General features: G+C 61.4%; 1 protein-coding gene across 4 annotated transcripts in view; it reads right to left on the bottom strand.

Moving 5' to 3' along the window:
• Window positions 1-217: 217 nt before the first annotated feature.
• Window positions 218-14,507, bottom strand: part of RGS12 (regulator of G protein signaling 12) — an 80,612-nt gene continuing 66,322 nt past the window's right edge. Inside the window, exons 10-18 of one of the 4 annotated variants that reach the window (XM_081131321.1) lie at window positions 12,887-12,963; window positions 11,109-11,303; window positions 10,656-10,729; window positions 10,062-10,188; window positions 7,836-7,932; window positions 7,275-7,345; window positions 6,802-6,955; window positions 4,920-5,366; window positions 218-697 (exon numbers count right to left, since the gene is read on the bottom strand). In XM_081131321.1, coding sequence (XP_080987447.1) covers window positions 471-697; window positions 4,920-5,366; window positions 6,802-6,955; window positions 7,275-7,345; window positions 7,836-7,932; window positions 10,062-10,188; window positions 10,656-10,729; window positions 11,109-11,303; window positions 12,887-12,963 — 1,469 coding nt within the window. In that variant the 3' untranslated portion in view covers window positions 218-470. Of the gene's footprint in view, window positions 698-4,731; window positions 5,367-6,801; window positions 6,956-7,274; window positions 7,346-7,835; window positions 7,933-10,061; window positions 10,189-10,655; window positions 10,730-11,108; window positions 11,304-12,886; window positions 12,964-14,507 lie in introns of those variants that run through there. The other 3 variants (XR_013998381.1, XM_081131322.1, XM_081131323.1) reach the window with 3 other exon arrangements.

Genomic DNA, 14,507 nt, shown 5'->3' with positions numbered 1-14,507 from the left:
CCTGGTCCCCACTGTGCTTGGGAGAGGACCCCGCACTGACCTGCAGGGGGCAGTGTGGACTGGACGGGACCAGGCCTGACCTGCGGGCTCCCTTCCTCAAGCCCCAAGAGCTGTTTCTTCTCAGCCCCTCCCCAACACGGTCCTGGAGGCCCCTGGCAACACCACCTCTCTGAGGACAGGGCCTGGGACCCCAGCACCCAGCAGGAGGCCAACGCTCAGGGGAGTCCTTGAAGACACTTTATTGAGGGAAGGCCGGATGCTAGGGGCAGGAGGGCCGAGGAGCCCTCTGTCCTCTCCTGGTTTGGCTTCCAAGGGCGTGGTGGCTGAGGTGGCCCCTCCAAGGCCCTCAAAATGGGCTTGAGCTGCCCCCCTAGATCATGGGCCTTCATGTTCGTGTCCAGGCAGGCAGGCAGCTCAGATGGAGGTCAGGAGGCACAGGGGTCCACCGGGGGGCAGGGCTGCGGGCAGACTCAGACGAAGGTGGCGTGGTGCGGGCTGGCTTTGGGCTTAGCGGGCCCACCTGGGACAGGACTCAGGCCAGGGAGGTCTGATGCTGGGGGCCTGCTGGTCTGGGACCTCCGGGGGCCCGTCCACACCCCTGGAACCCTGCAGCCCAACCCTGGTGCAGAGCCGGCGACAAGGTCCACATCGATGATTGTGTTGACCGGGAGGCCTCTGCTGCCATGGGCCCCGCCTCCTGTCACAGGGAGAAGAGAGAGGCTGTCAGCTGTCTGCCCTGCAGCCCTGCGGACAGGTAGGGCAGGAGTGCCCACCCATCTGCCCTGCACAGACACTGGCCGTGGGAGGGGTCCTCAAATACCCAAATGCATCCTGAAGGCCGGCAACCTCTGACCTTAGCCTTGGCCTGGGTCAGCCACCCCCACCCCCATCCCCGCATGCCCAGACCAACCGAGCCCCTGGCAGATGCCATGCAGTGTGTAGCGGAGAAGGTCTCCAGGCTGAAGGCGGGGCACAGGCATGAAATGAGGGGAGGGCAGAGGCTGGGGCCCCAGGTACTGGGGCGTGCAGGACCCAGGTTCTGTGCTGTGGGACCTGGGGGAGCCCCTACTGGTCAAAGGGACATCCAGGGCTCCCTGGACCCTGCCCTTGTCCAGTCTGGTCCAGGCCAGCCGGAGCCCCTCAAAAGCTGTTCAGCACCTGGGCCCTGGCAGCTGCCTCAAGACGCCTGCCCTTGCCACCCCCCCACTCCACCCCTCCCCGCTGGCTCCCCCAGCCTGATGAACTGTCCCTTTAATAGGGCTGTAACTGGGAGGGGTGTGGGTTTGTGCTGCAGAAATGAGGGTTTCTGTGCCCCAGGGAGGGGCTGGGATGGCAGAGGAACTGGAGAAAAGGGGGGAGGGCTCCCAGGGCCCTGTGAGGGCACCAGGACTGCACAGAGGGATCTAGTTGGGCTCCAGTTGGCCTCTGGGCTGTGTGGCTCCCCCAACTCCTCCTGGGGGGCTGTCTATGGGGCTTGCCCTTATGCCAACGGGCCACTGGGGGAGGCGATAAGTGACAGGCCCGGGTGCCTGGGCTGTGGGGGAAGACCAAACACCGGGTGGGGCTGTTCCAGACAGGATTGGCCCTCGCCACCCCCACCCCCAGGCACAAGGCCTCACCCACAGACCTCAGACCAGATTCTCCGAGGGACGCAGCTCCCAGGCCAGTGGTGGGCAGAGGCGGCTGCCAGCCTGCCCAGCAGCCCCTGCCTCACCCCCAGGAGTCCTTGGGCTGCCAGAACTGCCTTGAAGCACCTAGACCCTGGGGTGGGCTGCCCTAACAACGTGCCAATCACCTCCGGGAGGCCCACCTGCCCCTGGAAGAGAGAGACCCGTCTCCCAGGTGCAGTCCCCAGGGACCAGCATGGGGTGGGCACGGCACTCAGCTGATGCTCTGGGCCAAAGCTCCCTCCACCCAGCTTCCCTGGCTCACCCCCAGGATGGGGCCTGGCTGTGCCACCCAGGTTAGGGATGCCAGGGCCCTGGCATATCTATAGGGGTGTCAGTGTCGAGGAGCTTAGGACTGAGAACTCCTAGGTGCCCATGCGGGGGGCAGGGGAGCCCCGGCCCACGACCCACAGTGAACAGGCTGGAGGAGACCTGCCCTGCTGACTACCCCTCCCTGGGCCTCAGTTTCCCCATCCTGGCTGCAGGAGGTGAAGCTGCTGCTCCCTCCTTGGGTCCGAGGCCTCTGAGTGAGTGGAGCGGCTGTGGGTCAGGAGTCTGTGCATCCCCAGCTGCTCTGTGGCCCCAAAGTCCCCAGGCCCCACTGCACCCCAAGCCTCCATGAGTGCCTCCACGCAGCCTCCCAGGGCAGGTCCTCTCAAGTCCATGGGGGCACAGAGGGCCCCTCTCTGGCACATCAGCGTCAGGGTGCCCTGCTCACACGTGTCCTCCCCCACCTCACATGGGGCTGCAAGGGCCAGGTGTGTCCTATTCAAACAATGGGAAAGGTTTTCGGAAAAGCTGCTCCTCCTGAGGTCCAAAGGTCCAGTCCTTTAGTCATTCAACACACGTTCCGCTAGGGCCTGCCTACTGGGATCCACCAGGTCCCAGCTTGTCACTGGGTCCCCATGCTCCAAACGGCAGCTGGAGGGCGGGAGATGTGGGGGCTGCACTTCAATTTAGCTTCAGAGTGTGGAGGGAGAGAGGGCAGGGTTTGCCTCGGGTCCTCTGCCCCTTTTGGGGCACTTGTCTGGAGCAGTAAAGGACCTGTGACCCCACACAGGTTCAGGAGCCTGGGAAGACAGAGGCCTGCAGGGGGCAGGGTCAGCCCAGGCCCCCAAGCCCAGGACAGGTTGGCTCAGGACAGGAGAAATGCCTGTTTCCAGCACAGGGCAGCTGGTGCACAGGCCAAGGACGTGAGCATCTCAGGGAGGGTGGCCGAGGTCCAGGCCCTTCCTGCTTGTCTGGCACAGATTTGCTTTCTGAGTAATTGGCAGCCCCAGACCCATGACTCAGTGGCAGGGGCCCAGCCCTGTGCAGCAGACAGCACCACGGTCTCGTGCCAGGGCCTGCCCGGAGCAGCTGCCTGCCCGGCTCCCTGGCAGGGATGGCAACAGAGGACCGCACAGTGCTCAGGCGTCACCCTTTCCAAAGGGAGCCTGGCTCTGCTTGTGTCTGTGTCCATGTCCCCTCCAACACCAGAAGTGAGACGGGCTAGGATCTCGTCTCCTGCCCCTCAGGCCACCCCATTTCCCCAGGGCTCCAGAGCTCCTGACCAGCTGACCAGCCCCGAAGGGCCCTATTGGAACGCCCACTGCCACCGGGGCCTGGGGAGCCCCTGCCCTCTGCCCGCTGGTCAGCCCACGCCATCCCTGCTGCTGCCTCCCGTCTGTACTCTGGGCCATTCCTTCATCTGTCCACCAGCATCCTCCGCACCGGCTGCCACATCTGCTGTGGTCCTCAGGACTCCGAGTCAGGAGAAGGTGGGGGTGGAGTCAAGACGCAGGGGCAACAGCAGGGACGGGAGCAGACGGCCGAGGACTGTGCACCCAGAGAACCAGTGTCTTCAGGGAGGGGACCCCAGGCAGCACCCCACGGGCTGGAGGGCAGCCCCTCGCTCGTCACTGCCGTGCACACTGCTGTGAGTACCTGGGCGCATCTGCCCAGTGAACGGTCTCTTTTAAAGCCACCATATTAGGTGAACCCACTGGAGTCCCTAAAAATGTGTAATATTTCCCTGGAGTAAAATGCACCTATAGTTTGCTGAAGTGGAAATAAATATTCAAGTGAAAGAAAGTTTAATCAAGTCAAACAATGAGCTCTGGAGTTTATTCCTCTTGGAAGAACACAGACTCAGACGCGGGACACCACCCGCAGGTGTGCATGGGAGGAGCAGAGCAGTCCCGCAGGTGTGCGGAAATGCGACACGCATGCAAACCAGGCTCCTCCAGCCTCGTGGGGGCACTGTCTCGGCGGGAAGGCCTGGGCCTGTCCCACACAGCACATGCTCCACATGCCAGCCGCGCACATGTACAGGACGCAGGGACAATGCCCCCCTCCCTGCAGCTGCAGGTCCCAGGGCAGGACCCAGGCTGCTCTCGGACCCTGGACTGGCCGAGCCAGTGCAGAGAAGGGCAGCCCCCGGGGTTCTGTCAAAGTGTGCATGGACAAGGCTCCCTGTCCTCCCTGCGGGCGTGGTGGGGACAGTCACAGGTCATGGCACTAGTGTGAGCATGGGGGGAGCAGAGCCTCCTGGAAGCCCCTCTGGCAGGAGGCCGGGAGCCTCGCTTCAGCCTCTAACCTGTGGCTCCAGGAATAGTCCCCGCCCCCAGCCGTACCCTGCGCCAAGTTCAGTGAACACACCAGACTTGCGCTTCCTTCCAGAAGTTCAGAAAAGCCTGTGGCTACCAGGGGGCGGGTCGGGATACCCCAAGGAAACCTTCAGGTGCCCTGGTCCCGAGCCGGGCCAGGCGCACAGGGCGACACTCCCATGGAGGGGCTCCAGGTTCGAGAGAGGGGTCCTCCTAACCACCTGGCGTCACTGACTTCTCAAGACAAGTGCTGTTTTCAGTCTCGAGACAAACACTGAACATGCTGTCTCTCCACAGGTTAAACGTAACACACACTCTCGGGAGTCGCGGGGACCGAGAGAGGGGGTGAGGAGAGGACCGTGGTCAGTCTTGCACAACACGGGCACAACTGCTGGAGGCCCCGTGGCCCATCCTACCACACTCTGCCTCAGCTGCGCCTGACACCTCCTCGTAGACAAAGCAGAGCAACCCACCGTAACCACGGTAACTGAGAGGGGACGGCATGGGAAAGCCTCTTTACACGGACGATCACGGGCAGAGGGTCAACCTACCACAGCTGTGTCTTTTTATTGGGGACCAGGTGGGCTTTCCCGGGTGGACATCCCAGGTGGACAGTGAATGGCAAAGAGTCAAAGTTGAGCAGGGGAACCAAGCCTGGTGGTACCTGGTCTGGGAGGTCCAGCTGAGTCCTGTGGGGTGGGGGGTGGCGGCAGCAAAGTGCTGTTGGGGCTGCTGATGTCCCCCTCCCCAGTGAGCGTCAGGTCGGCCACGTGCTCGCCTTCCTCGGTCTGGACGCCCCTGGCCTCTGCTTCCTGCGCCTGGGGCGTAGGCGTCGTAGGGGCTGTGGGGGTGCAGGAGAGCGGGCTGTCAGCTGAGCTGGGGCTAGTCGCTGGACTGTGGGGGTGGTCGCGGGCAGGCCCCCACGGCTCTCCGGGCCAGGGCGCCTTCTCCTGGCCAGGGCTGGTCATGGTGGTCTTGCTGGGGACGCTGGGCCCCGCGGCGCTGGGAGGCAGACGCAGAAACTCAGGCAGCACCAGATCCTCCTTCCTCAGCAGCCCACGCTGGTCGTCTGCTCGGTTGCTCTGAGCTTTGGAAATAAGCTCAAAAAATGCTGTTGGAAGAAAACCCACGTTGACTGAGTTTCACACTCAGCACTCGCAGCAGAAATGCACTCTGGGGAGGTCCTCTCTCGGCCCCCTGCGCTCGGAGGGCGGGCTGTGTCTAGGGAGCACCCGCACCTCCACACCCCTCCCACAGCACTGAGCGAAGGCCCTGGCTTCTGGAACAACCCAGACAGCCCTAGACCTCCTGGAAATCGGGTGTGTGACGTTCAGACCCAAGCCACCCACCCCCAGGACCCAGCAGGCCCTGTGCTGACAGGCTGCACCCTGGGGGCCTGCGCAGTCCTGGGCTCCTTCCCGGGACGAAGGGAGTGACCTGCAGACGCGGCAGAGCCAGGGCCAAGGTGAACCGGCCCTGACCAGCGGGGACCCGGAGGGTGTGTGTGAAGGGGCCCTTGGTGGTGGCACCCAAACCTGGGGCCTCTGGAGTTGCCCCGTTTACACGGTGGTCCTGAGGAGCGTGAGGCAGTGCTGAGCCCTCCGCTCCCTCTACCGCCTGAGCCCCACAGCCCTCGGGCCCCCCACCGTCCCGCACTGTCCTGGGCCTGCTGCTTCCTGCCGCTGTGCAGATGCCTCAGGAAACCCTGTCCCACCTGGAGGGCTTTTCTATTACAACTCGAGGTCACCGTTCAAAGGAGAGGGTGCCTGAACTGAGCTCCTCCAGCATTCCCATCACTCCCTCCGTTCTGAACAAGGGCAGGGACTTTGACATCTGGAATCTTAGTGCCCCTCAGGAATGCACCAGCTTCGGGGGGGGTGCGCCCCTCTGCCTGGGCACCCTCGCCGCTACAGGAGGCGAGTTTTATGGTTGTGTGGGTGGGCTGCACGGGAGCTGGGACAGCTGACCAGGAAGAACCCCTGGATTCAAGTCTGGGTCACAGCGGCAAGTGTAGTTCTGATTCCGCTTTTCGTGCTTTTCTTTGTTAGTTTTTGGAAGAGGAAGATGTTTCCACAGAAGAGACCACCCCTCCCTTTCATCTCTCAGGTGCCTCCTGCAGGCCCAGGCAGGTGCAGCCCGCAGGCCTCCGCGGGTTAGCGCAGAGGGTGTGTGAGCCCAGGGCCACCCGCCTCTGCAACCGCCTCCTCTCCGGGCACCACCCCGCTGTTGAGGACCCTCTGACACTAACGGAGCCTCCATCCCAGCTGGGGACAGAGACGGAGGGAGCAGGCGGAATCCTGGCAGCCAGGATCCCTGTGCTGCCACCCCCTGCCCCAGGGGTGCTCCCTGGCTCCTAGGGGCTCAGCTCTCAGGCTGAAAACAAGCTCTGGTGAAGTTACCCCAACAGCCCCAGACTGACATGGGGAGCACACTCGTGAGGGGATCACAGTCGCCCCGATGTCAACCACTCAGAAAGTTCTAATGATTGGACTGGAAAACTGACATTGTATTCACTAAAAACGTGCAAGTTTAAAAAGTACACATACCCTCTGCTTCGTCCAAATTAATTTTCTGATTTTTTTTTTTCCCAGTCTTTGCCATAGAGTCTTCTCTCTGTGAAAGCCGGGGACCCCTAGCACTTTTTCCATTTCCTCCTGTTATTTTAATAGAATTAGACTTGCCTAGTGTCCTCTCCTCTCCCTGCATCAGAAGGAAAGTCAAAGTTCTACTCACACGTCCAACACACGACAGCACACAATTCACAGTACAGGTGGGAAGGGAGGGTCTTTGAAACAGCCGCCACGACCAAGGTTCCACGGCAGAGCACGCAGGCTCAGTGCCACCACGGGGAGGCGAGCTGGCAAGTCCCGGTCCCGGGAGCAGGCCCCAGGGGCGAGGGGACAGCAGAGAGCAGTGGCACCAGAGGGCAACACAGGGGCTCGCCGGGGAGCACGTGGCTGGGGGCGCGTGGCCGGTGTGCGGGGAGTGGGGCACTGTGTGGGCCGGGTGGGGGAATTACCGAAGCCGAGAAATTTCTGGAGCTGGAGTTGGTGGCCGTGCTCTGTTTGACTGGTGTGCCTTTCTGTTTATCTGTGGGGAGGGAAGAGTGGGGTGAGCTTTACGGTCACGGTGAGCACTGAGACACTCACGTCTGCACTGTCCCTGAGAGCAGAGCTGGAGAACCACAGGGGCAACTGTCCCTTCTCTAACCTGCACACACAGCCCAGGCCAGGCGCCCAGTGCAGGGCCAGGGACGCACGGCCTCCTCCGCCTCTGCCTCCACGGGGCGGGCTGTGCTGGGGGGGGGGGGGGGCACGTGACGGCAGGACCCCAATTACTGGGATGCTTTGGAGATGAGGCAGCTGAAGAGCTGGTTTCATGGACTACTGGCTGTGGATATTCTCTAGAAAGCAGAGCCATGTATTTTCAAATACACCCGTTGCCCCAAGTCGGGGCTGTGCTCTGCCATGGCTGCAGGGTGTGGGGGGCGGGGGGGCGCAGTAAAGTGAGGCCTCTGGGGCAGGTGGCAGGGCTGGGCTTTCTGGAGCAGGGAGGGGCTGTCAGGCAAGGCCTTGCTCACCTTTCCCTCGGGAGGGCTCCTTCTCCTCCAGGATGACCCGCTGTCCGTCCAGGCTAGATATGGGGGCGCCAAGGTCCAGTGGCTCCTTCTCGCCACTCTAGAGACCAAGAGGGTGCACTAACTCACCCGAACTGGAACTTTCCGGAACAGCTGCCTGGGCCCAGCTGCGGACAGCAAGACGGGCCAGCCCTGACGGAGTCCCATGCCAGGTGACCCTGGGTCCTGCCACCTCAGCCAGGCTGCCTCAGAAGGCACTCCAGGGGGCCCAGCCCAAAGGGGCAGCGGGGCTGCCTGGAATGCGAGGGCCGAGGGGTCCATGTGGCGGGGCTGCTCTGTCGCCTGCGTGACAGTGGTGGCCTCACTGCTTCAAATCCAAGCCCTGGGTGGAAGGGTACTTGGCGGGCGCTGCCACTGTGCCAGTTCACAGACTCCATGGTTTAAATGTGCAGTCGAGGGGCATGAAGCTCTCGACCCTGTTCACAACCTGGCCAAGGGGTCTCGCCCGACTCACTGCCCGACACTGTTAGGAGGTGAACAGGACACAGGGGCCACTTTGTGGACTGGGACGCGGAGGCAGCAACTCCAGCAGGGCCGAGGTGGGACACGGAGAAGGGGGGAACGGACCACCTGCTACTCAGGACCCACGACCACTGTTTAAAAAGAAACCTGAACTTGGAGCTTGGCTCCTTAGATTCCCTGGCAGAACAAAAAACTGACCAAAGGCCACGTAGGGCAGTGGCTGCCAGCTCCGGAAGGAGGCGGTGGCCCGGAGCTTGGCCCAGGGAGGAGACGCTACCATGAGCCGGGCCCTGCCTCTCTCAGGACATCTGGCTCAAGTGGCTACACACGTTCAGGGAACGGGGTCAGCCGGTGTGTCCAAGGAAGAGCCACAAGCGTCACACCTCCCACAGAACCCTCCACAACTGGGAGCCCTGACCACTTTCAGCCCAGAAGTCCCACCACAGCCCCAACCAACCCACTTTACAGACAGGGAAACAGGCTCAGAAGGGCTGAGCAATGGCCCGGGACCTCAGCAGAGGGCGAGCAGGGAGGCCACATGGAGCCCGGCCGCGCCCCTCTCGGCCCAGCACATCTGGATCTCAGGAGGGCAGTGCTCCCTGCTGAGGAGGGAAGGGGACATGGGGACGTCTATAAACAATTTAACACAGTTCTCTCACTCATGCCAAAGATCTTAAATAATTTCAGGGCCTATGTCAGAGAAAATTAAAATGCTAAAAATATTCAAAATCATAGCTCCAATAAAGTTTATTTCCTAAAGAAATGAGAACACAGGGCAAACTCTCATAAGTCACCGTATTCCGAACCAAACGGGTACAGAGTGCCTGACGGCACTGACTCCACAACCGACGAGGCCTTGAGCACAGGGCCTGCCGGCCCAGACAGCTCCCTCACACGCCTCTGGTTATGGCGGCGGGGACTCTGCCCTCGCCCAGCCCCACTTCCTTCTATCCCTAAGGGTCTTCTTCCCCAAGCCACTCACACAACTCAACAGCCCTGCTTGGAAATGCCGGAGACTGTTAATCCACCACGTGGAGATGGGGATTGGGAAATTTATTTATTATTTATTCATTTCATACATAAGCAATCTTTTTTTAAAAATTGATTTCAGAGAGAAGAAGGGAGAGAGAAACATCAATGATGAGAGTCATTGATCGGCTGCCTCCTGCACACCCCCTGCTGGGGATGGAGCCGGAAACCTGGGCCTGGGCCCTGACAAGGAATTGAACCACGATCTTCTAGTTCATAGGTCGATGCTCAACTGCTGAGCCACACTGCTTGGCTGGGTGGAACTGGGAAATATAATGAGGATGTGCCCAAGACAGCTGGCTCAGGGCACAGGGCAGAGGTGCCACTGATCTGCTGCCTTCTCGGACTTGCACTTGGTTGGCATATTTCAGGGGTTTTGTTTTTTCTCATTTTGGTTTCCCTGGACCAAAACCACGTCTCAAATACCAACACCAACCCCTCTGGGAATGACCAAGGCATACATAAATGAGTGTTTCCACTCCACAGTATGAGAAAGTGGGGGACGGAGGTGACACCCTCCACCTGGGGTCGGTATGGGAGGAGCTGGGAACAGCTGCAGGCGCACGGGGTGCCTGGTGCCGCCTCCGCTCCGCTGGTGGGGACTCAGAGGCACATGCCCCAGGAACAGGCGCTGAGCTTGCCACTCAGGGAACATGCCGCAGGCCCCAAGTCACTCACCAGCCTGGCCACCAGCTCGCTCAGGTGCAGGCCATACTTGGCCACCACGGGCCGCAGCACTTCCGTGACAGGCTTGGTGGGCTTGGCCTTGAGTCCCACGGACCGGTTAATGGGAACCAGATCCAGCCTGGATGAGAGGGAGACATGAACAGGTCTACTACCGATCCACATCAGTCCCCACTGAGCTGTTCTGTCTTGGGCAGAATAGTGTGGTACCCGCGGCCCCCTTAAAGCCCAGGGTCACGCGATTCAGCCCCAGGTTCTGACTGTGGAAGCAGCCTGCAGGGGCTTCTGGAAGGTTCCTGTGGGCTGGGAGGGGCTGTCACACCAGCAAGAGAGAACCCCTCCCCCCACAGGATGGCCAACTCTCCACCCAGCCTGCCCATCCCTGGGTGTGGCCCTTCTGTGGTCGTGGGACAGGGAGAGCTCCAGGGTTTGTGCGTAGCTGCCACCCTCCACCCCCTCCCGGTTCCCGATAGGGGCCCACACCCCCTTCCCAGGGACCACTGGGCAGAGCAGAGCCAGCTGGGACAGTCGTCAGGACACATGTGGCTCTGATCACCTCATGGGAACGGCAACTGCTGTTTTTCTCACCGAAACAAAGTGCGCTTTTCTAGGCGCAGGTCCCTCGATGCCAGGATGCTACTGTCTTGGTGCAGCACCAGTGGCTTTGGACACATGAAGGAACAGAGAGGTGGGATCAGAGGGAGCAGGGCTGGCAACGCTCCCAGCAGCAGCAGACACGCAGCTGCAAACAGACCCACACTGGCAAGTGTGGGGCCCAACAGCAGCAGCAGCTCCCACCCCCAACAGCCTCCAGCAAACTGCAGACAAGGAGTCCAAGCAGGCCAACCGCCAGGGCCTAACACCCCGGGCCAGGAGGGCAGCCAGGCAGGTTTAGTTAACAGACAAACAGATTAGCTGGTTCCCCACAGGGCAGGTTCCCATAGGCCAGGTCCCTGCAGGTCAGTTCCCCACAGTGCGGGCCCCCCACTGAGGGCTGGTCCTCCCACGAGAAGGGTCCTGAGGGTCTTCTTGGCCCAGTACCTTGTCCCCGCCGACCAGGAAGAGGTCCACAGCGGCCCCGTTGATGCCCTGTCGCTCACAGAGCCCGGACAGGACCTCCTTGATCGACAGTCCCGCCTTGACAAGCACTGTGCAGGACGTCCCGTCGGGGAGCTGGATACAGCAGTGCTTGGCAGCCTTGTCCCTCTCAGGCACCAGGGTCCTGCAGGCTTCTGACTGGGGAGCAGGAGACAAGTGTTGGGGTCACGGGAGGTTGTGGGGCACCCTAGAAGGGCTGTGGCTAGCTCACACGCGCCTGGGGAGGCCCACCTCAGCTCCAGAGAAGAGGAACTGGTGTGATACCTACACAGTGCACAGGTTAACACAGGGACAGCCATGGCCTTTCTCTTGGCCAGACACCATTCACAGTCTTACCCGTCTTGGAATCAAATGCCTGCGAGGCCCTTACTTAACCGGCTCTCCTAGAACAGGGCCACTCTCTGGCCCTGAGCTGCCCTCGCCCACCTTGGTCACTGGGCTGGATCATACACGAGGCCCGACCCAGCCTGGGAGCCCCTCTGCTCCTTCCGGTCATCTTTCTGGCTCTTCCTGCCCGACCTCCAGGCTCTAGGCCCCGAGGCCTCTCTGAGAGGAACAGCCTGAACTAGTGGAGAGCAAGAGGCTGGGAGGGGCTGCTGGGAGATCCTGGGCGCCAATGAGGTGAGGCAGGGCCTGTGGGGCACAGTGGGAACTTGGGGTCCATCCTTTTTTGGTTACTGGCAGAGGACCCGCCCTGTCCGCGTGTGGGACAGGGTAGCCCCATTGCTGCCCAGAGAATGCTCCTCCCTCCACCGGGAGGGGACGGGCCCAAGTTCCCCGCCAGCGCCTCCCAGGGTGCAGTGGTGAGACACACCTACAGGAGCGGCGGGCCCTTTGCAGCCACAGCACCTGGGATGGGGCTGTCCCTCCACACTACTCATGTCCCAGGCTGAGCTTGGGACACTGCTGGTCAGCACTCCCCCAGCACCGGCACCATGGACGGGACCAGCCCGTGGCAGCAAGCCAGGGCTCTCCTGGCACCTCCTCTGGGTCCAAGTCACAACCTCACTTCCTGCCCAGAAACGGGCCCTGCACACGTCCTACTGCAGAGCTGGCCCTGCTGGTCACTGCACTGTCACTGCCCCTCAGGACACTGAAAATCTCTTCCCCATACAGAAACCTAGTCCGTAGGTGGTGGACTGATTGCAAAATGGCCCCAACAACCCTTCCCACAGATAAGTGCGTGAAGGCCGAGCTCTGGTGGTGGCAGGAGCAGTGGCTGGCTGGCGCCTGGTCAGCCCTCACAGCCGAGGAAGAAACTGTTCTGCATGCGCTCTGCTCGACATTCCCAGCGACCAGGGTGCTGGCAGCAATGAGGTTTCCAAACTGGCCTCAGACAACCGCCGACAAGCCGGCGGCCCCGACCTCATGCCTCCCCCTGCCCTTGCCTCGCTGGAAACTGGGGTGGGACAGGCAACCAGACCACCAGACAGCAGGGTGTGAGCACAGACGGGCTCCCCAGGGCTGGTGGCAGGAGGAGCCCCTCCCGGGGCGGCTCCCACAAACTCGGGAATGTTGGGGCAGTGGGACACTCAAAGGTGAGACGGGACAAAGCGCCTGCCTTCCATGCTTTTCTCTGTTCTCAGCAGCTGCAGGAGAACAAGGTCCCTCGGGGAGCGCTGCCCATCCCCCGACGGCCCCTCGCCTGCCTCCCAGCCTCGGGGGGATCTTGGCGCTAGACACACATGGCTTCCTGAGGCCGAGTGTGGGAGGTGACTTACCAGGTCCAGGCTCCCGGCGGAGGACACGGAGCCCTGCGACTCCCTGCGGCCCAGGCCTCCATTGGCGTGCAGGGGGTCTTGATGGGAAACACAGACTCAAAGTCAAGCAGCCTCACTTGTCCTTGCTTCACACAGAAACCCACTTCCACGGCATGGCTCCCCGCCCCAGGATGAACAGCAGCAAAGGCCTCCAAGGCGCTGCCCCCACCCTTGCCCTGCCTGGGGCTGCCATGCTGCTCAGCACAGGCGGCAGGGATGCCCTCCCACCTCCACCCGTCCTAGGCCACAGCTGCCCCCGCGTCCACTGGCTCCCAGCGGGTCAAAGCCGGGGAGGTGCTGCTGGGCAGGATCCCCCTCCACCCTTAATTTAACCTGGAATTTTTATCCAACTTGTGGTTTCTGGGCCTGAACAGAAACTGTCGCCTGTGGACAGCAGTGAACTCCCAGCCAGTCACTGCACCTTTACCTGTGGCTCATCACATCTTCCTGCAAAGTCCTAAACTGAGCAAACAACCACACCCCCGCTGTCACGGAATGAACTAATGTGACCTTAGGCCGAGCAGAGAACTATGAAAATGCATCTAGAAGGACCTTCTGAAGCATGGGACCTGCGCCCCAGTTGTGCTGCTGTGCCAGGCTCGGGGCCACACAGGGGTGCGGACACAGGGGTGCCCAGTCCCACCGGCCAGAGCAACGGATCCCAGGCCACCAAGTTCGAGTTCCTGGGCAGAGCCCTGGAGTTAGGATGTAAAGCTCCCTAAAGAGCCACCAGGCATGGGGACCCCAGCCTCTGGGTCCTGTCGGCGGGGACAGACTGTACGGGGCAATCATGACCTGTCTCCCTGGGACTCGGAGGTCCCATCTGGCCACACAGTTTCCATCCTGTGGGTGCTCTCTCTCTAAGTGAACTCTTCTGTCTGCCTGTCCCTGAGAAAGGATGCCTGCGCCCCTCACCCAACATGACCCAGAGACTGGGGTCCTCAGTGCCAGGCCCACACCCTGCCTCGGTTGCCTTCTGTAAGACCCTTTGCAGCTGCTCGAGGAGGAGGGGGTGAAAAACACACCTTGTTTGCACTGTCCCCGCCTCCCTCCCTCCCTCCCTCCCTCCCTCCCTCCCTCCCTCCCTCCCTCTCTCCCTGGGGTGCTCCCTGCCTGTCTCTTTCCACAAAGGCTGCTGCCTGATTTAAACTTAAGGACCACAGGCCTGGAGCGTCCAGGTTATTGCGGTAAAGTACTCTCATTCTTAAAAACCCCTAGGGAACAAAATCCTTTCCAATTCTTCTCTCTGATGCGTTGGTTGGTGTGAGCAGCTCTCCTTCTGCCTCACTGACGGGCGTCTCTGCTCCCTCTGCCCTGCCAGGTCCACCAGAGCCAGCATCAGCAGTAGCAAGGGTCCCGAGGCTCTTCCGAGACTCCAGGACAGGCCTGTCGGTCACACTAGCTTCCCAGTTACACACAAGGAATAAACTAAGGGACACTATCTAGACCGGGCAGCCTTTGAGATTTACAACAGTAAAAAGCTATAGTTTTGACAGTGCTTGATAGCCAAACTGGGCACTACATCAAAACCCACGAAGGTCGGTGCAGCCCTGCACATGCCTCGGAGAAAGCGGGGCAGGAA

This window comes from Miniopterus schreibersii, assembly GCF_964146895.1.
Source record: "Miniopterus schreibersii genome assembly, chromosome: 1".
NCBI lineage: Eukaryota > Metazoa > Chordata > Mammalia > Chiroptera > Miniopteridae > Miniopterus > Miniopterus schreibersii.
Note: the sequence above shows the minus strand (reverse complement) of the source record. Positions and strands in the feature narration are given on the sequence as shown.